We start from the raw sequence: 20849 nt of genomic DNA, 5'->3' as shown, positions 1-20849 counted from the left end.
GCATTTTTCAGGCTAAGGAGATTTTTCCCATCATATTCCCAGTCTTTAATTTGGGATCTGGGATTAACTGGGGGACGCTCCTTCCCTCCAGGCCCCAGCTCCAGCTCCATTCCAGAGCTTTGCTGGGAGGTGGGAATGGGGGAGTTCCTCCCAGGGAGCCAGGCTGGAGCAGGGTCTGGAATTCATGTGCTGGAATTCCTTCTCTGAGCCATTATCCCTGCCTCCCTCCCCCTCGCCCTCCTTCCCTGGGCACGAGGATCACTCCCCGTGGGAATTCTGAGCCTTAAAACCTCTGAATCCCGAAAGAATTTGGGCTTTTCCCGGGATATCCAGCCCAGTGAAGTGCTCTGGCACTGGGAAGCAGCCAAATTTCATGGCTGGGAGTGCTGGGAATGCTCCAGAGCTTCCGGGCTCTCCAGTGGCCCAGGGAGGGGACACTTTTCCACACCCATTTCCAGGATGCAGCTGGGATGGGGTGAGATGTGTTCAGGATGAGGAGCAGGATTTGACTGGGGTGGGGAGTGGGATGTCTGGGATGGGGAATGTCAGGGAGCACTGGGAGCCTCCCTGGCCCTTCCCTGGCCTCCCCCAGCTCCTGCTCCTTCCCCAGCATTCCCAAGGTGCCCATTCTCAGGGTGCCCATTCCCAGGGTGCCCATTCCTGGGGTGCCCATTCCCGAGCTGCCTGTTCCCAGGATGCCCATTCCCAGTGCTCAGCATTCCCAGGCTGCCGCAGCTGCTCCGGCTGCAGCGATTCTGTCTCTTGCCAATCCCGAATTTTTTGATTCCTCCCCCTGCTCCGAGACCTAATTTCGGCTCCCGGTGCTGGATTTGCCCTTCCCCCCACTCATGAAGGGGCACACCCGGGATTTGGGAAGGGATCAGTCCCTCCATCCTCTGGACAGATCCTCTTTTTTTGGGGATACTGAGGGAATTAGTGTGGGGGGGCGGTGACTGGAGGAGAATTAGGGAAGTGCTGGCGAAGGAGAATTCATGGATTTGCTTAAAGCAGTGGAATGTGATGGGTTCACCCCTGCCTGGCACAGGCCCCCCTTGCTGATCCCAGAAATCCCAGTTCACTGGGAGAGGCTGCTCCCAGCCCCTTCCCATGGAAATGGGGGTGGGGGGGTCTCCCTGTCCCAGCCCCCCCAGACTGGTGCCCAGATTATTTCCCGGAAAAAATGTGGGATGGTGGAATCAAGGAAATTCCTGTGGGCTGGGGGCCATCACCCCTCAGTTTTTGGGGGAAATCCGGGGGTGGTGCCCCCCCTCCAAACCAGTGCCCACCCCCTGCTCCTGGAAAATAGTGACAGGATTGGGAAATCCAGGAGGAGGCTCCTGTGGGCTGGGAATGCTGAGCCTGCTGCGTTTGGGCTGGGGTGGGAGGGGAGTTTTGGGGTGAGATTTTTGGGGTGCTCCTGGGAGGCTTCTCCCTGTGGCATGAGCCCAGTTTGGGTCCCCCACTGTGCCCAGAGAGCTGGGATGTGTCACTCCAAGGCCTTCCCTTGGGATGGGATGGGATGGGATTGGGGTGGGATGGGATGGGATTAGGGTGGGATGGGATGGGACTGAGATCTCCCTGCCCCATTCCCACCCCGATCCCATCCCATTCCCACAGCAACATCGCGGAGGCGCTGGTCAGCAAGGGCCTGGCCACGGTGCTGCGCTACCGGCAGGACGACGACCAGCGCTCGGCGCACTACGATGAGCTGCTGGCAGCTGAGGCCCGGTGAGCGCGGGGCTGGGGGCTCTGAGGGGTCCCCTGTGCTCTCCCTGTCACGTCCTGTGTCCCCTGTCCTGTGTCCCCCTGCCCCATCCCTGTGGTTTGAGGTGATTTCCACACACAGCTGCCCATGTCCCTCTGTCCTGTTGCAGCTGTGTCCCCTGGGCACCCGTCTGTCCCCAGCTGTGTCTCAGGTACGCCAGATCCAGGTGCGCACAGCCCAGCTCCCCATGCAGAGGATCCCATATCCTGGTGCCCCCCATGTCCACTCCATTCCCAGCCCCAGGAGCCCCCCAGGTGTCCTCATGTCCCTGTCCCTCATCCCAGGCTCCCGCTGGAATGGCAATGGACACCCTTCCCTGCCCGGCCCCGCTCCCTCCGGAGGCGGCTCCGTGGCGGCTGAGCCCGGCGGGGATGGTGGGATCTCAGCTCCTCCTTGGCAGCAGATCCCGGCACGATGCCGAGAGCCGGGAAGAGCAGCTTGGAGGGGGCCGCGGCGCCTCGCCGGGCAGGGCTGGCTGCTGGGAAAAGGCGGATCGATCCGGAGAGAGCTGCTCCCGCTCCCACCCAGCCGTGCCCGGGCGGTGGGCGGCCGGCAGATTGCTCGCAGGCTCCTTCCCAGCGCCTGGAATGTGCCTTTTGGGAAGCCTGGCAGGAAGTCAGCAGCTCGGAGCTGCCGAGGGGGCACCGGGATACCGGGATACAGGAATGGGATGTGGCACCTGGGGCTGGATGTAGGGCTGGGATGTGGTACCTGGAGCTTGATGTAGGGCTGGGATGTGGCACCTGGAGCCAGATGTGGGACTGGGATGTGGCACCTGGAGCCGGATACAAGGCTGGGATTTGGCACCTGGAACTGGATATGGGGCCAGGATGTGGCACCTGGAGCCAGAGCCACACTCCAGGGTTGGGGTTCAGCCTGGATGTCCCCAGGTGGAGGTGCTGGATGTTCCTGCCTGATCCTGGAGTGGATCAGTGGTGGAGGTGGCTCATCCATGCCATTGGGAGCTTTGGCACATCCCAAATCCAGGATTGTGCTGGCACCAGGCAGAGGAGCCGGCAGCTCTGGGACCATGGCAGGAGCAGCAGGAATGGGATACCCTGAGATTTGGGATGAGGTTGTGGTGCAGGGCCTGGAGCAGTTCAGGGGATCCATTCAGCATTCCCAGCTCTTCAGAGAGCCTGGAATCACATCCCAGACCATTGGCTCTGCCAGAATCCTGGCACACTGCAGCCTTTCCCAACCCTCCAGGCCAGGCCCTGGGGCACGAGGGAACACTCCAGGCTCCAGGTGGGGACAGAGAGCTTGGTGGCCTCATCCCGAGGGAACATCCCAGGGGAACATCCCAGCCCTGCGTCCTTGTGCCGAGACAAGGATCTGGATCCGAGTCCAGCGTTGGGCCTGGATCTGGCAGCAGCTCCATCATCCCGCTGGTTTTCCCTGCGTTCAGTGCCTTCCATGTGTGGCATTCCCCTTGTGCCATGGCTGGGACAGCCCGGGTGTCCCAGCGGGCGCAGGGGAGGCTCCAGCTCCCATCCTGCTGCAGCAGGAGCTGATTCCCAGCGCTCCCTCTCCTCTCCAGGGCCATCAAGAACGGGAAGGGGCTGCACAGCAAGAAGGAGGTGCCGATCCACAGGGTGGCCGACATCTCCGGAGTAAGGATCCATCGCCTCGGGCACATGGGATGGGCGGGAATTCCTCAGGACATCAAGTGGGATAAAACCCACACGTGCCGTTGTTTTGGGAGATCCTTGGGTTTTTTTTCCCTTTTTTCCTTGGATAAATAAACCGGGAGTTGCCCCATAGCCTGGGAACCAGAAATGCCAGTGGGAATCTGACATTGCCCCGCTCTGATGAGGGAATCTGGGGATCCCCACACCTCCCAGCAGAGCTCATTACGTTCTCCTCAATTAATTAATATTTTTGAGGATTTCTGTGGAGCCCTTCAATGCTGGGATTGGGAGGGGCAGATCCTGGGAAAGGGGAGTGATGGGATGCTCCATTAGGGATGGGGGAAATGGGGAAATGGGGCTGGATCTGTCCTGCTGATCCAGGCATCTGCCCTGTGCAGGGGGAAAGGATGGGCTTTGGGGTGTATTTGGGATGGATTAGGGGATGGGTTTAGGCATGAATTTTGGATGCATTTTGGCTGGATTTGGGATGTATTTGGGGGATGTGTTTTGGGATATATTTAGCATTTATTTTGGGATCTATTTGGGATTTTTGGATGTATTTTGACATGTGTTCTGAGATGTATTTGGGATGTGTTTTGGGATATTTTGGGGATTTTGGGATGGATTTGGGATTTTTGGATGTATTTTGAGATGTGTTCTGAGATGTACTTGGGATGTGCTTTGGAGTATTTTTGGGATTTGGGGATGGATTTGGGATATGTTTGGGATGCATTTTGGGATGTATTTGGGATTTGTTTTGAGATGCATTAGGGATTTGTTTTGGGATGTGTTTGGGATTTTTGGATGTATTTTGACATGTGTTTTGAGATGCATTTGGGATGTGTTTTGGAGTATTTTTGGGATTTTGGGATGGATTTGGGATGCATTTTGGAATATATTTGGGATGTATTTGGGATTTTTGGATGTATTTGGAGATGTGTTTTGGGATATATTTGAGATTTGGGCTGTGCTTGGGGCGCACAGCCCATTCCCAGCTGGAAGCGCTCAGCTCCGTGCCCAGATGTCACACCCCAGCTGCCACAGGGACAGGAGCAGCCCCTGCTCCCGGCCCCGCACGTGGGGGTTCCGGGGTCCCTGAATTCCCGTTTTCCCGCAGGACACGCAGAAGGCGAAGCAGTTCCTGCCCTTCCTGCAGCGCGCCGGCCGCTCCGAGGCCGTGGTGGAGTACGTGTTCAGCGGCTCCCGCCTCAAGCTCTTCCTGCCCAAGGAAACCTGCCTGATCACCTTCCTGCTCGCAGGTACGGAGCCGGGAGCGCCGCCGGATCCCGGGATCGGCACTGCAGGGATTTGGGATTGGCACCACGGCATCGGCACTGCAGGGTTCCTGGAATTGGCACTGTGGGGTTCCGGGATCGGCACCATGGGATCCTGGGATTGGCATAATGGGGTTCCCGGGATCAGCACTGCAGGGTTCCCAGGACTGGCGCTGTGGGATCCCGGGATTGGTGCCATGGGATCCCAGGAGAGGCGCTGTGGGGTTCTGGGATCAGCGCTGTGGGGTTCCAGGATTGGCATCATGGGGTTCCCGGGATCGGCACCTCGGGGTTCCTGGGATCAGCACTGCAGGGTTTTGGGATCAGTGCTGTGGGGTTCCAGGATTGGCACCATGGGGTTCCTGGGATCGGTGCCATGGAGTTCCCAGGATCAGCACTGCAAGCTTCCTGGGATTGGCACCGTGGGATCCCAGGATTGTCACTGCGGGGTTCCGGGATCAGCACCATGGGGTTCCCAGGATTGGCACCGTGGGATCACAGGATTGGCACTGCAGGGTTCCCAGAATCAGCACCGCGGGGTTCTGGGATCAGCACTGCAGGGTTCCCAGATTGGCACTGTGGAGTTCCAGGGATTGGAATCCCAGAACCATGGGGTTCCTGGGATCAGCACCACAGGGTCCCAGGATTGTCACTGCAGGGTTCCCACAATCAGCTCTGCGGGATTCCAGGATCAGCACTGTGGGGTTCTGAGATCAGCACCACGGGGTTCCTGGGATTGGCACCTTGGGATCCAAGGATCGGCACTGTGGGGTTCTGGGATTGGCGCCTCTGGGTTCTGGGCATCGGCACTGAAACATCCCCTGGGCTGGCACGGGAACATTCCCTGGACTGGGACATCCCGGGATGAGCGGTCACAATTAATGCTGGAGCTCCCTCAGGCCAGGCTGGGAGGGGTGGGGGAGGTTGGGACTGGGGAGGGTGATCCCACCCAAAAAACTTGGGAGCAGGTAGGGAAGCACAAACTGGGGAGAAGGGAGGGAATGCCAGGATGGGGATGGGGATAGGATGGATTGAGAATGAGGTGTAGGATGGGGATGAGAATGGGAATGGGAATGGGAATGGGAGTGGGAAAGGGAATGGTGATAGGATGAGGATCAAAATGAGATGGGAATGGGATGAGGATGGGGATGAGGATGAGGCGGAATTCCATCAGCATTTAAAGGATTAAATCCTAGGATCAAACACTGGGAAAGGTGGGAGTGTTTATCCTGGGGGGAGCAAGGATGGAGTCAGGGATTCTTTGTCCATCCCTTTGTTCCCAGAGTTGGGAATGTGTCCTGTCTCTGTCCCTCATGGACACTGGCACTGGGATGGCCATTGGGAAGTGGGGGCTCCATCCCTGCTCCCAGTGATGCTGGGATGTCTCCTGGTGCTGTGATCCCTGCTCCACAGGGGAGTCCCTATTCCATGGGAGTCCCTGCTCCATGGGCATCCCTGCTCCATGGTTCTCCTCTTTGGAGATCCCTGCTCCACAGGAATTCCTGCTCCATTGGGACTCCTGCTCTGTGGTCCTGCTCCATTGGGATTCCTGCTCCATGGGAATTCCTGCTCCATTGGGAATCCTGCTCCACCCTGCTCTGTTCTAGAAGGGATGCATGCATCCCCAAGACCATCCCATCCCATAGAATCCCATGATCTTGGTGGGACCTTCTGGCTTTTATTTTCCCTGTTTTTTGTTGGATTTCTCCCCGGTGCCATTCCCAACCCTCCTCTGCCAAGCCAGGAATAGGATAAATATCCGCCTTTTATCAACGCCTGCCTTTTTTATGGATATCAAATGCAAATGAGCACCAGAAAGAGATGCCAAGTCCCTTAAAATGTGACTCCAGGGATGCTCCCGAGGGAGCTCATCCCGGCTTTCCAGCTAAAATAGATCCGTCAGAGCACTATAAATATGTGCAAATACAGGCGCCGGTTTAATCCCGAATTCCTCTCTCCCGGCAAAACTCCGGAGCCTGACGCCTTCCCGGAGCGGGGGCTGGGATAGGGAGAATTCCCGAGGGATGAGGGGGCACCTCTGGGGATGTTGGAGTGGCCAAGTGGCTCCAAGGGGTCCAAAATCTTCCCTGGGAGCTGCGGGATTGGGAGGCAGGGATGGCAATCCGGGGTTTTTCCCTGTGAGCATTCCCAACGTGGAGCTGTACCAGTGCTGCTCCCGCCGGGATCCAGAGTGGATCCTCGGCATTCCAGTCCCACTCCCGCTGTTCCTGGGTGTGCCCTCACCTCCCCTGCTCCCAAAATCCATAAATCCTGTGGGAGATTGATCGATCCCTGGCGCTCGGCCCCGGCACAGCTGATCCCGGCCCAGAGCCATCCCAGATCCTGGTCCTGGCTGTGGCTCTGGCACAGCGAGGGGGCAAAGTGCTCAAATCCCTGGAATCAAGGCTGGAAGGGTCCTTGCTCCAAGGGATTCTCCCTGAAAGATCCATTCTGTCTGTTCCCACTGAGGGCCAGGGAGGAATTCCTCCTAGAATCCTGGTGCAGGATCCTGCAGGGATGTTGTGGGATACTCTGGGATGCTGTGGAATGCCCCTGGGATGCTTCAGGATATCCCAGGGCTGCTGTGGGGCACCAGGAATGCTCTGGAATGTCCATGGGATGCTGAGGGATACCTTGGGATGCTCAGGATGCCGCAGGGTACTCCGGGATGCTGCGGAATTCTTGCCCCCATCCCTCCGGGGCTGATTCCGGGATGGGAGCAGCCCCAGAGCCGCCCCCTCCATCCCAGCCTTGGCCCTGGCTGGGCAGGATTGTGCTGGAATTCTCTGGGAAGCCCAGGGGAGCGCGGTGGCTGCAGCACTTCCAGCCGCATCCCTCATTAATCCGTCACGGCTTCCCGGGAAGCGCGGCACAGCCGCGGATTCGGGATTAGCTGCTATTTTTAAAGTGCTGGAGAACTTTTCCGGGTGCCAAGCGTCCCCTCCCCGCTCCCGCCAGCATTCCTGGGGGGATGAGCGCGTCCAGCCCAGCCTTCAGAGCTTTCCCTCTTCCAGAACCTTCCCTCAGGTGGGCTTGGGAAGCGTCAGAGGCCGGAGAGGATCCGGAGCGGGATCCCAGCCCCAAGGTGCTGGGAGCTGGCAGAGTTTAAGGATTCTGCTGCTTCCTCAGCTCATCCCTTGTTATTTTGAGGGAAAGAATTCTATTGTGGCCCATGAGTCCCCCTGGCCCCTTCCATGGAGGAGGACGGGCAGCTCCAGCCCCTCATTCCCAGTGCAGCACTCGGGGATGCTCCTTGCTGGAAAAATTTGGGATCAGTGCTGGGTCAGGATCAGAGCCAGGGTCAGGATCAGAGCCGTGCCAGAGCCCACCCAGTGCTGGAAGGAGAATCCTGGGGTGGTCCCAGATCTTGGGGGAGCCTGATGGTTCCAAATAATGAACAAAGATCCCGGGATTTCCTGCTCCCCATCCTACATTCTGCTGTGTTTCCCAGAATTCCCCTATTCCAGAAATCCCCCTTTCCGTCCCCATTTCTGGGGACAGAGGATGTGTGTGCCATGAAGGGCAGGGACAGGTCTGGGAAGCTCCTGCTGGATTCCCTGGAAATGGCTTCCTTTGGAGGCAGCACGGCCTGGGAATGGGGACTGGGATGGGATGGGATGGGGATACAACAGGGCGGGGGATGAGGATGGGGATGAGGATGAGGATGAGGATGAGGATGGGGAAGGACCTGGTGGCACAGGGATATTGTCCCTCAGGATGGGCTCTGGGCGCTGCCAGCTGCTCTGGGCAGGATCTGTGTCCTTGTGTCCCTGGGTGTTGGTGACACTGACATGGCCCTGGGGATGTGTCACCTCCTCACTCGTGGCTCCAGCTTGGAGCTGTATTCCCAGCACTTCATTCATTATGCAAATTATGTAAATGATCATTAATAATGCAGGACTTCCCTGTGCTCTGAGCTGGAGCAGGGGGATCCCGGGGGCAGCGGGAGAAGGGGGCAGGGGAGCGGCTGTGACAGAGGGATCTGGGTGGGGGGCTGGATGTGTCCCTGTGTCCCCATCCCTGTCTCCTTGCGTCCCCATCCCTGTTTGTCCCCGAGTCCCCATCCCTGCAGACACATCCCTGTGTCCCCATCCCTGCTTGCCCCTGCATCCCCATCTCTTTTTGTCCCTGTGTCCCTATCCCTGTTTGTCCCTGTGTCCCCATCCCTGCGGACACATCCCCATATCCCTATTCCTGTTTGTCCCCATGTCCCTATCCCTGTTTGTCCCTCTGTCTCCATCCCAGACTGTCCCAGCCTGTCCCACAGCCATGCCACCCCTGGACCCTACTGGAGCTCCTCACATCTCCCTTGTTTCCATTGTATCCCCTTCCCTCCCAGCCCTTCCCGGGGTGCCATTCCCAGGCCCTGACCATTCCCGGGATGCCATTCCCAGGGTGCCATTCCCGGGGTGCCCTTCCCCAGGTTGCCATTCCCAGGCCCTGACCATTCCCGGTTTTCCTGCAGGGATCGAGTGCCCGCGGGGTGCCCGGAACGTGCCGGGGCTGACGCAGGAGGGGGAGCCCTTCAGCGAGGAGGCCACGCTCTTCACCAAGGAGCTCGTGCTGCAGAGGGAGGTACGGCCGGAGCCGGGCGCGGGGGGTCCGGGGGATCCGGGGGGATCCGGGGGCAGCAGCTGTCAGCTGCACCCAGAGATCCTGGGGATACCAGGAGTATCCTGTGGGATATGGAGAAATCCCAGGTGGTTCAGAGAGATCCGAGGTGTCACCAGCAAATCCCAGGCGATACTGAGAGATCCAGGAGATCCCAGGGGATACTGAGAGTGCGCTGGGCAGGTGCAGGATGGATGTGAGGTTGGATGTGGGGTTGGGTTCCGGATAGATCCCCCTGTTTGAAGCTGTTCCCGTTACCGTCTCCAAATATTAAAATTCCCTGGAACTCCTGTGATTTCCCTGATTGCAGCTCCGGAGCTCGGGGCCCATTTTGGGTAATTTTTCCGTGATTCACAATTCCGAGGTGAATACCGGATCCTTCCCCCCCGACTGTCAGTCCTGCTGAGCCAAAATTCAGGGACTGATGCTCCCATCCAGATGTTGGTACTGGTGCAGATGTGGGCATGGATAGAGATGGGAATTATGGATCCAGATGGGATTTATGGATCCAGATGTGGCTGTGGTTGCAGACACGGTTGATGCAGATGTGGACACAGCTGCAGTTTTGGGCATGGATCCAGATGTGGGCAGGGATGCAGATGTTGGCATGGATGCAGCTGTGGGCACGGTGACAGCTGTGGCTCTGGATCCAGATGTTGCCATGGGTGCAGATGTGGCGGACACAGGTGCAGTTGTGGCTGTAGACCTAGATGCAGGTGTGGGTCCAGATGTGGGTGTGTATCCAGATGTGGCAGCAGCTGCAGGCTGGTGGTGCCAGCTGTGGGGACATGGGAATGCAGGGGCACAGGGATGCAGGCACATGGGAATGCAGGGACCTGAGGATAGGGAAACACAGGGGTGTAGGGATACAGGAATGAGGAGAAACAGGGACACGGGGACATGAGGACACAGGGACACAGGGCTGTAGGGATACAGGAACATGGAGAAACAGGGACACAGGGACACGAGGACACGGGGGTGCAGGGATACAGGAACGTGGAGGAACAGGGACACAGGAGTACAGGGACACGGGGACACTGCAGTCGTCCCCCTCCCTGCTCAGCATCTCGCGCTGCCGGGAATTGCTGACCCGCATCCCAAGGGCTTCGCTCCGCTGCCTCGGCACATTCCGGAGGCTCAGGCACTGCACCTGCCCGGGAATGGCGTGGCAGGGAGGCCAGATGGAGCCGGAGCTGCTTCCCAGGAATGCTGTGACAGGGAGGACACGTGGAAGCCGGGACGCTTCCCGGGAATGTCGTGGGGAGGCCGTGGGAAGATGGGCTGCTGCCCAGGAATGTGGCGGTGGAGAGGCCACGTGGAGCTGGGGATGCAGGGCAGGAGCTGGGAATGCAGGGCAGGAACTCGGGATGCAGGGCAGGAATTGGGGATGCAGGGCAGGAATGCCGTGGCAGGGAGGCCGTGGGAAGCCGGGATGCCGCCCAGGCCGATTCCCGGCTCCGGCTGCGGGTCCCGGTGCGGGTCCCCGCGGTTCCCACGGTGGCCCCGGCCGCGTTCCCGCCGGCAGCCGAGTCCCTGCCCACCCCCACAGCCGTGGGATATTTTTATCCAGCGGCTCCGGCTGCTGCTGACTCACGGGCCCGGAGCCGCCGCTGACGAACCGGCCCCGCAGCGTGGGGGGCAGGGGGTGCTGGGATGCTCCGGCGGGATCGCGGCTCCCGCAGCGCCCGGGAAGGGCCCAGGGGACCCCCGGGAGCCCCTCAGCTCCTCCGCGGCCGTGCCGATCCTGCAGGAGCTGCCGATCCTCCGGGAATGTGGGAAACTGCCCCGGCCCCCCCATGTGTTCCAGTGCCCTTTGTCTGCTGGAGATGTGGATTCCCAGGGGGTCAGTCCTGCCCTGATCCCAGCATTGATCCCAACCCTGATCCCAGCCTAATCCCAGCACTGATCCCAATCCTAATCCCAGCCTGATCCCAGCATTGATCCCAACTCCAATCCCAGCACCAATCCCAACCCTGATTCCAGCACTGATCCCAATCCCAGTCCCAGCCTAATCCCAGCACGGATCCCACAGTCAATCCCAACACTGATCCCAATCCCAGCAGTGGTCCCAGCACAATCCCAATCCCAGGGCCAATCCCAGCCCTGTGCTTGGAGCATTCACTGTGTCCCATTGCATCATCCCACATCCCACCCCATCCCACCCCATCCCACCTCACCCCACTCCCTCCAGAGCCACCAATGCCGGAGGAGGCATGAGCAGAACTCCAAGTCCTGCTGCCATGGGGACTTTCCTGTCACTCCCTAAAAATCCCTGGATTTAATTTGTCAATATTTGCCTTTCCCCACATCTCAGGGCCTGATTCCCACCCTGGTCCGAAGGAATCATTCAGGGAAAGACCTGGGGGTGCTCCAGGGTGCCACAGGGGTTGTCCTTAGCAAGATGGATAGGATGGAATTCCTGAAAGTAGGAGCTGGCAGGATGGGGGGGGTCCAGAACCAGAGGAGTTGGGGATAGGATGGGATGGGATGGGATGGGGATGAGGATGAGGTTGAGGATCAGGATCAGGATCAAGATCAGGATTAGGATGGGATAATGATGATGATGAATAACTTAGTTGCTCTAATTTTGGGCTAAAATCAGTGCTAATAAAATCCACAAATCCCTCCAGCCCCCTGCAGCATTCCCAAGATTTTTGGGATCATTCCTGTCTGTCCCCAGCACAGGGAGGACGGGGGGTTCACACCCCAGGATGAACAGGACATGTTGGCATTCCCAGATTGGCTTGGGTGGGAACATTCAGGAATAAAGGGAAAAGCAGGAATATGATTTTGGGACAAACTGACCCGGATCCGCCAAAAATAGCAAAAATCCTAAAAATCCCCCAAATCCCAACACTGAACCCTGACAGCTGTGTGGTGACTGGGGGAGGGGCTTGGCCCCCCAGATGTGGTGGTGGCACTGGGGTGGAGGTGGCACCTTCGGGACACTGGTACTATCCAAGGTCCCTGTGTCCCCACCGCCACAGGGACACTCTGTGTCCCTTGTCCCTGTGTCCCTGTGTCCCTGTCCCTGTGTCCCTGTCCCTGTGTCCCTTGTCCCCACCACCAGTGCCCAGCACACCCCGTGTCCTGGGGGTGGCACCCAGTGTCCAGGCTGCGGTCCCAGTGTCCTGTCACCCGCCTGGAGGTCCCAATGTCCCCAGACAGCCAAGGCTCCTGGTGTCCCCTCAAAGTGTCCCTGTTCACAGAATGGGAGACCCTGCTGTCCCCTCAGGCTCAGTGATCCCACTGTCCCCTCAGAGGGGGGGTCCTGCTGTCCCCCTGTCCCTCCTGGGCAAGGGAAGTGCCCCTGATTGATCCCAATCCCTCCTCCCTCCCTCCAATCCCAATTCCAGCCGGGAATCCCCAGCCTGGGGTGTCACCCCCAACACCCCCAGCCCCACACCAGGGTCCCGCTGTCCCCCCCCCCCCCCCCAGTGCCCCCCTGCTGCTGTCACCCCCCGATTCTCATCACTCCCCCCAGTGTCACCCTGTAATTGTCCCCCCATGTCACCCTCCATGTCCTGCCCCCCAATCCTCATCACCGCAATGTCACCCCCTAATTTTAGCCCCCCTCAGTTCTTGTCACCCCGATGTCCCCCCCAGTTCTTGTTGTCACCCCCGTGTCACCCCCAGTTGTCCTCGTCCCCTCCCCTCCTCCATCCTCTCCCTCCATCTCCCTTTCCCGCTCTGCGATTTTTCCAAAGCTTTTCCTGCTGAGAGGACAAAAAACCCCTTTGAGGCTGGTGGGGAGGGGGGGCCCCGCGGCCCCCCCGAGTGCCCCCGTTTAACCCCTCGGGCACTCGGCGTTACAAATTTGGAACAATATTTATTAAAATACAAAAATACACTTGTTTTTTTTTTTGTTGGATTCGCGGTACAGTCGGATCCTTCCAGCGTTTACAGCCCGAGAGGGAACTTCTGCATCTCCTTCCCGCCTTCCTCCCCCCCCCCCCCCCCCCCCCCGGACACCCCCAAACCCTAAATTTTAGCTCAGCTTTGCCCCCCCCCTCCAAGAACATTTTAAAGCTAAAACAAGAAATTAAAGTAATTCCAGTGCCCGAGCAACCGGGGGGCCCCCCCATCGCTGCTGCCCGACCCCCTCATTCCCTCAGGACCCCCACGAGGCACTTGGGGTCCCCACCGGGACCCCCCCGGCGCCACCTCCGATGCTGGTGGCCCCCCCATTGTCACCTCCCCCCCCCCCCCAAGCCCTTAATTTCTCCCAGCCCTCCCCGTTCCATGAGCAGCCCTTGGGGGGGGGTGTCCCCATTGTCACCCCCTCCCGGGGACGGGGGGGTGTTTCCCACACCTCCCCCCCAATCAAATAAAAGGACTAAAAATGCCATTTTTAGTGAAGGTGGTTACAATCATTGGTCAGGTCTCCCGTGGGGGCCCCCCCAGCCCCCCAGGAGCCATAGCCCTGTGCCGGGGGGTCCGGGAGGCCCGGGGGGGTGACAAACACCGTGGGAAAGGGGGTGCAGAGCAAAGCGGGGGGGCACCCGCTCTCCCCCCCCCCCCCAAATCCCCCCCAAACCACCCCCCCAGGCGCTTGCGGGGTTTTCCCCCCTTCCCGTGGGTTTTTGAGGAATTTTTTGCTTGAATACATTGCAGACGTCCATCCCCAGCCCTCAGGCTGCACCCCCCGCCCCCCCCGAGCCCCCCACCCCCCAAAATCCATTCCTTTATTGCATTGGGAAGGTCTTGGCGCGGGGCCGAGATCCCGCTCCGGTGACGCCGGAGCCGCCGGCGCGCGGCCAAGGGCAGCGCCGCGGGGTGGGGGGGCCGACCTCACCCCCTCCCCCAAATAACCCCCAAAAACACCCCGAACCCCCCCAGAAACACCCCGACAGCTCCCGCCACCGCTCCGGCGTCCCCCGCGTCCCCCCGCGCCACGGCACCGCCGCTCGTCCCCGAGCACGGGGATTTTTCCTCTTATTACCGATTATTTTTTTCCTCCTCTGTTTCTCCTGGTTTGTTTCTTTTTGTGTTTAAATAGAACCTGCGAGTTAGAAAATAGTGGTTTTTTGTAGGAGTTTTGGGTGGGTTTCGTTAAATTTTAATAGAATCTGCTGCTCTTCTCGGCCCCGAGGTTGGCTATAGAAGCATGTACACGAAAAAGAGTCTCTCCCCCCCCCTGTACAAAAGTTGTGTCTATTATTGAGGAATTCTCCTGGTTTTCCTTAGTATTGAGGAATTCTCCTGGGTTTCCTTCTTTTTGGAGTTCTGCTTTTGTGCATCTATTGCGTTTATAATAATTCGGGGCCGGGGTTGGAGGGGGGGGGGGACGACGACCCAAAAAAAAGCAGGAAAAATCCCCCAAAAAAGAGTCATATCTGGGTTTCCTGAACTTTCTCCTTGGGGTGGGTCTGGATTAAATAGGGGTCGGCCAGGGTGGTCCCGGGGGGGTGCAGGGAGTTGCCCAGCGCGTTCTCTGTCCAGTGGGCGCCGTGTCCGGCCTTGTAGGTGTTGTAGTTGAGGTGCTCGTGGATGTTGGGCAGCACCACGGCCCCCTCCCCTGCCCCTCCGGCCGGGGCGGCCGCGGGCGTGGCCGCGGTGGCCGGCGCGATGTCCTCGTCCACCTGGATGATCTCCACGGTGCGGGCGGCGGTGACGGTGCTGCGCTGCTGGTGGCGCTTGCGGAGCTTGTAGAAGACGATGAGCATGGCGGCGGCCAGCAGCGTCACGGCCACGAAGCAGCCGATGATGATCTTGGTGGTCTTCATCACCTCGTCCAGGCTGGTCTGCAGCTTGTCGCCGGCGTCGGCCGTGGGCACGGCCACCTGCTTGGGCGGGCGCGTGGTCTGCACCAGCACGGTGGTGGTGGTGGTGTAGGCCGGCTGGTAGCCCGTCGAGGTGGTGGGCACGGGCTTGGTGAACTTGGGGGACACGTCCTCGGGGGAGATCTCGGTGGTCTCCACCGTGACGGTGGTGAAGAAGCTGTAGTTGGAGGTGTTGAGCTCGGCCGTGCTGACGTTGAGGAAGGCCGAGGCGTTGGAGTTGCCGGCCACGTTGGTCACCATGCAGGTGTAGAGGCCGGTGTCGGTCAGCAGCACGTGCGAGAAGTTGAGGGTGCCGTCGTTGAGCACGGAGAGGCGCGGGTGGCTCGAGGCGTGGCTCAGCACCGTCCCGTTGGGCAGCAGCCACCGCACCGAGGACATGGAGGGCGTCCGGCAGCGCAGCTCGGCCACGCGCCCCTCTGAGATGTTGAGGTCCGCGGGCGCGTCCATGATGAAGGGCGCCGAGCACTGGAAGGAGGTCTGGTCCACCTCCACCAGGAAGCGGCCCCGCATGTGCAGCGGGGCGTGGCAGCGGCCGCAGCAGGTGGAGTTGGTGGGGATGTACTCCCGCAGCCACCACGACAGCCAGAGGATGTCGCAGTCGCAGTCCCAGGGGTTGTGGTGCAGGTGCAACTCCACCAGGTAGCGCAGCGGGGCGAACAGGTCGTGGGGCAGGGACGACAGGTTGTTGTGGGCCAGGTTGAGCTCCACCAGCGCCGTCAGGTCGTCGAAGGCGTTGCGCTCGATCAGGTTGATCTGCGAGTTCATAATCCAGAGCTTTTTGAGGGATTTGAGCCCGTGGAAGGAGCCCGGTTTGATCTCGGGGAAGTTGTTGCCCGACATCTCCAGCTCCTCCAGGCCCACCAAGGGCGTCAGGTTGGGCATGTCCTTAATGTTGCACATCCCCAGGTTGAGGTACTTGAGGTTGTACAAGCCCTCGAAGGCGCCCTCGGAGATGTACTCGAGCTTCTTGAGCTCGCCCAGGTCGAGGCGCATGAGGGAGGGCACGCGGTTGAAGGCGTAGCTGGGGATGCTCTCGATGGGGTTGTTGCGCAGCCACAGCTCCCGCAGCTTGGACAGGTACTCGAAGGCCCCGCTGGGGATCACCGTCAGCCAGTTGTCAAAGAGCTCCAGGGTGTTGAGGCTGGCCAGGCCGTTGAAGGCGCCCACCTCGATCTGCCGGATGGCGTTCCTAGGCGCCCACCTCGATCTGCCGGATGGCGTTCCTGCCCAGCTGCAGCACCTCCAGGTGGTGCAGGTGGCGGAACGTGTCCGCCTGGATCATCTGGATGTTGTTCTCCATGAGGTTGAGATAGCGGGTGTTGGAGGGGATGCCGGGGGGCACCTCGGCCAGGCCGCGGCGGGTGCACACCACCTTGCTGAACTGGTTACTGCAGGAGCACACGGAGGGGCAGCTCTGGGGGCCCGGCGAGGCGGCGGCCGTGGCCAGGAGCCACGCGTGCAGGGTCAGGGAGGCGGCCAGGAGCCCCGGCCAGGTGCGGTGGCGGCGGTGGCGGCGGAGGTGGTGCACAGTTACCTGCCACAAGAGCTTCATGGTGTGGCACGTTCATCATTCACCATCGTCTGGGGATGGCGGCGAGAACAGGAGAACGGGCTCGGGGCCCCCCCCTCTCCCGGCTCCCACGAGCTGGGGGGCCCGGCCGGCCGGAGGGGAGGGGGGGGGTCGGGGTGCCGGGGTCGAGGGGGAGGCTCCGAGGGGAGAGGGGTTTGAGGAGGGAAAAATTAAAATTTAAGGGGCAGGGGGAAAAAAATCAGCGGTAGGTGCTGAGAGGGGGGGGGGGTGGGGGGAGAGAGGAGAAGGAACCCCCCCCCGCCCGGCCCCGCTCGCCAGTACCTACCTGGGGAAGGGGGATCGGGGGGTCCGGGGGGGCTCGAGGCGAGCGCGGGGGGCGCGGGACCGAGGAGAGGGGGGGGGGGGGGGGGGGGCCGGCTCCCAAAAAAAAAAAAAAAAAAAAAAGACAAAATGGCTCCTGGAGGCTGCGGTGCAGGATGGGGGGGGCCGGCCCGGCTAAGCGGGGGCCCGGCAGCCCCCGAGCGCGGCCAACCCCGCGGCCTCGCACCTCCGCCCGTGGGGCCGGCCCGGGGGGCTCGGCGGGGCCCGCATGGCCGCCCCCCCCAGGCCGCGGGGAAACGGCGGGGGGGGAACGCGGGGAAAGTGGCGAAAAAGGAAATAATTAAAAAAAAAGAAGCCGGGAGAAAAGGAAGAATTGGGAAAAGGGGAGGGAGCAGAGGAGAGAAAAAGTGGAAAAAAAATGAAAAACGGGGAGGGAAATGGGAATGGGAAAAAAAAAAAAAATTGGCCAGGAAAGGGAAATGGAAAAGGAGGTAAAAACGGAATAAAAATCTAAAATAAAATCGTATCAAGATAGGAACGGAAATGAGGATAAAAGTTAAAATAAGGCTAAAATCAGATGAAAAACTAAAAATAAAAATTCAAAATATTAAAAAAAAAATACCAAAACCCAAACAACCCGGACGAAACCTAAAAATAAAACAGGAAAATAAAGATTAAAAATAGGCCGAAATAAATAAATAAATCGCGGGGAGCCCCCCCCGGGAGAGGGAAAAACGCGGTTCGGGGAGGGAGCGGGGGGGAGGAAAGGGCGTCGGCGTGGGGGGGGGGAGATGCCGGCGGGGGCACCTCCCGGTAGCGGCGGCGGCTGCGCTGGTGGCGGGGCGGGGGGGTCCCGTCCCGTCCCCTCCCGCGTGTCGTTCCCGCGTCCCCGCGTGGGTGTCGCGTTCAGCGGCGGCGCGGGGCGATGGTGGCGGTGACAGCGGCGGTGACAGCGGTGGCGGTCGCGGTGCCGGCGGGCATCCTCCGGTGGCGGGGGCCGCGCGGGGCGGTGCGGGCGGTGCGGGCGGTGCGGTGCGGGGCGGTGCGGGCGGTGCGGGAAGCAGCCGCGCAGGCGGCTGGCTCATCCTTTTGTCCTTCAGTGCGAGCGCGGATGGATTGCTGCTGCCGCCGCTCCCGCTGCTCCTGCTGACGCATCCCGGCTCCGCACAGACCCCCCCGCGCCCCCCCGCACCCCCACCCACCCACCCACCCGCCGCTCTCCGGAGGGGCCCCCGCCGGCCCCGCTTCGGCCGGTGCGGCGGCCCCGGAGCGGTTTTGTGCGCGGGGAGGGGGAGATGCGGGATGCGCCGCTTCCTCCTCCTCTTCCTCCTCCCTCCCGCCGCCTCCTCCTCCTCCCCCTCCCCGCAGCCCCGCTCGGGGCTTGTGGAGCGGGGGGGGGCCGCTCCCCGAGCGACCCCTCCCCGGGGCCCGGAGGGACGGACGGACGGACGGACGGACAGAGGGACGGACGGACGGAGGGAGGGACGGAAGGGACGGGGGCAGCGCGGGGCTCGGTGGCTTGGAGGTGACGAGGACCAGGGAACCCCGGCTCCATCCCCCCGGGTCCGGCCCCCCCGCCGATAGGGGACCCCCAAGACCCCCGGCTCTTGGGGCTGAGACCCGACCCGAGCTGTGACACTGATGGGGAGCTCCAGCCCTGCAGGGGTGAGGGGGGACACGGGGTGACTGCCAGGGGCTGGGGACAGGGACCCCGAGACCTGATGGCACTGCTGCTCTTTGGGGCCCAGGTTGGGCTCTGCACCCCCAGCTGTGCCTTGTCCCCGCCCTCTCCCTGGGACTGGGGGCCACGACGCCACCTGCAGCCCCTGTAAGCACCCTGTGGCCCCCCTGCACTTGGTGGCACTGGTGGCACTTGGAGCTGTCACCTGAGTGCCGCCACTGGGTGTTGGGGACCGCTGTGGGGCTGGTGGCCCCTCTGGGACATCCTGTCCGGCAGTGCATGGGGGCACCCCAGGACCCTCCTGTCCTTCCTCACTGGAGTCACTGTCCCCGTGATGGTGGCACATCCCCAGGGGGCTGCAGCTGTTCTGGTGATGTCCCCCCCAAGAGCTCCGGGACCTGGTGGCCTCCTGTGCCCCACGGTGGGTCCCACCTGTTCCCTGTCCACTGCAGTGGCCACATCTTGTCCCTGAGTCCATCAATGTCCTGCATGTCCCCGGGCCAGTGACGCCTTGGTGACACAGGGGACAGGGACACTGTTGTCACCCAGAGGCACTGGGGAGGTGCCACAGGCGTGCACAGGGTGCTGACCCCAGGGACCAGACTGGCACTGGCAGCCCTGGGGACAGCAGGTGGCCTGGGGCCATGTCCCTGCCACACACCAGCCTTGGCAAGTGCAGTTTGGTGTCTGGTGCGGTGCCGTATTTGGTGCGGTGCCGTGTTCGGTGCGGTGCCGTGTTTGGTGTGGTGCCATGGACAGCCTGGTGCCATGTCTGGTGCAGTGCCGTGTCCAGTGTGGTGCCGTGGACAGTGCGGTGCTGTGTCCGGTGCAGTGGCCGTGGACAGTGCTGTGTCCAGTGAGATGCCATGTCTGGGCCGGTGCCATGGCCACTTTCAGTGCCATGTCCGGTGTGGTGCCATGGACAGTGTGGCGCTGTGTCCGGTGCAGTGCTGTGTCCAGTGTGGTGCCGTGTCCGGTGCGGTGCCATGTCCGGTGTGGTGCCATGGCCAGTGTGGTGCCATGGCCAGTGCAGTTCCATGGCCGGCGTGGTGCCATATCCAGTGAGGTGCTGTGGCCAGTGCAATGCTGTGTCTGATATGATGCCATGGCCAGTTTTGGTGCCATGGCTGGTGTGGTGCAATGTCCAGTGAGGTGCCATGGCCGGTTTTGCTGCCATGGCCGGTTTTGTTGCCGTGTCCAGTGAGGTGCCACGGCCGCCGCAGTGCGAGGACACGGGGACACCTCCAGGCTTTGGGAAGCAGCGGAAGCAGTTGTGGTGGGATGGGTGAGCTCAGGGCTGGGACAGGCTCCGTGTGGCAGCACTGGCAAAGCCAAACCCCACTGAGGGGGCAAAGGCCATGGCTGGGGCTTGAAACATCATGGTGTGGCCCATGTCACCCTGGACCCAAACCTCGCTGTCCCCAGTGCCTCGGCCACACACCTGGCATTGTCCTGTGCCATGTGCTGTCCCCAGGGCCACACTGGCCACAAGTCCCACCCATCCCAGGGGGAGATGTGATTCCCAGGGTGTGATACCCAGGGTGTGATTGATTCTCAGGTTGGGATACCCAGGGTGGAATGGGATAAAGGATATGGCAGGACCTGATGGCTTTGTGTACCCCATGGGTGGGTCCCCCATGTCCCTTGTCCCCCATCTCAGGTCCCTGGGTCCAGGCTGGGTGCAGGGAGGTGACTGGGGGGGCCCCACCTGGGCGACCTCAGAGCGCTGGGAGTAGGTGGCAGCTGGGGCAGGCTGGGATGGGGACAGGAGCCCACAGCTCATGAGATTCCTGGGATCCCACAGGTTGAGGTGGAGGTGGAGAGCATGGACAAGGCCGGGAATTTCATTGGGTGGCTGCACATCGAGGGCGTGAACCTGTCGGTGGCGCTGGTGGAGCAGGCGCTGTCCCGCGTGCACTTCACGGCCGAGCGCAGCCCCTACTGCAAGGCCCTGCTGGCGGCCCAGGATGCGGCCAAGCAGAGGAAGGAGAAGGTGAGGGGGGCCAGGGGACCCGGCCCAGCAGTGTCACCACCCCAGAGACATGGCCCCGTCCCAAAAGATGGCCCCACCACACCGATGTCCCCACCCTGAGATGTGCCCACTAAAGGATGTCCCCGTATCAAGAGGTGGCCTCAATCTAGGAGGTGTCTCCATGCCAAGAGATGTTCCCACTGTGAGGGGTGTCCCCATGCCAAGGCATGTCCCCGTCCCAAGAGATGTCCCTGTGCAAAGGGATTCCCCACCCCAAGAG

The 20849-nt window shown here is 61.0% G+C and overlaps 2 protein-coding genes across 3 annotated transcripts in view; one reads left to right on the top strand and one right to left on the bottom strand.

Moving 5' to 3' along the window:
* The window catches only part of SND1 (staphylococcal nuclease and tudor domain containing 1), a 74044-nt gene that overhangs the window by 49145 nt on the left and 4050 nt on the right, over positions 1–20849 (top strand). For both annotated transcript variants that reach the window (XM_071418453.1, XM_071418452.1), the window contains 5 exons: positions 1618–1728; positions 3306–3378; positions 4514–4655; positions 9136–9245; positions 20402–20590. In XM_071418453.1, coding sequence (XP_071274554.1) covers positions 1618–1728; positions 3306–3378; positions 4514–4655; positions 9136–9245; positions 20402–20590 — 625 coding nt within the window. The remainder of the gene's footprint in view (positions 1–1617; positions 1729–3305; positions 3379–4513; positions 4656–9135; positions 9246–20401; positions 20591–20849) is intronic.
* On the bottom strand, positions 14512–18337 carry LRRC4 (leucine rich repeat containing 4). Its single transcript, XM_071418456.1, has 2 exons — positions 16266–18337; positions 14512–16231 (listed from the first exon to the last, which is right to left on the bottom strand). Exons 1-2 carry the CDS (start codon positions 16614–16616, stop codon positions 14612–14614), a joined length of 1971 nt encoding a protein of 656 aa, XP_071274557.1. The 5' UTR covers positions 16617–18337; the 3' UTR covers positions 14512–14611.

Source organism: Agelaius tricolor, unplaced genomic scaffold (assembly GCF_023055355.1).
Source record: "Agelaius tricolor isolate 1412-34295 unplaced genomic scaffold, bAgeTri1.0.p SCAF_86, whole genome shotgun sequence".
NCBI lineage: Eukaryota > Metazoa > Chordata > Aves > Passeriformes > Icteridae > Agelaius > Agelaius tricolor.
This window is presented reverse-complemented; position numbering and strand designations above follow the sequence as displayed.

Coding starts and splice junctions, on each gene's coding strand:
- LRRC4 (XM_071418456.1), bottom strand. CDS start 16,616: ATGAAGCTCTTGTGGCAGGTAACTGTGCACCACCTCCGCCGCCACCGC. Junction 16,232..16,265: donor ACGCCATCCGGCAGATCGAG/GTGGGCGCCTAG, acceptor CGGCAGATCGAG/GTGGGCGCCTTCAACGGCCT.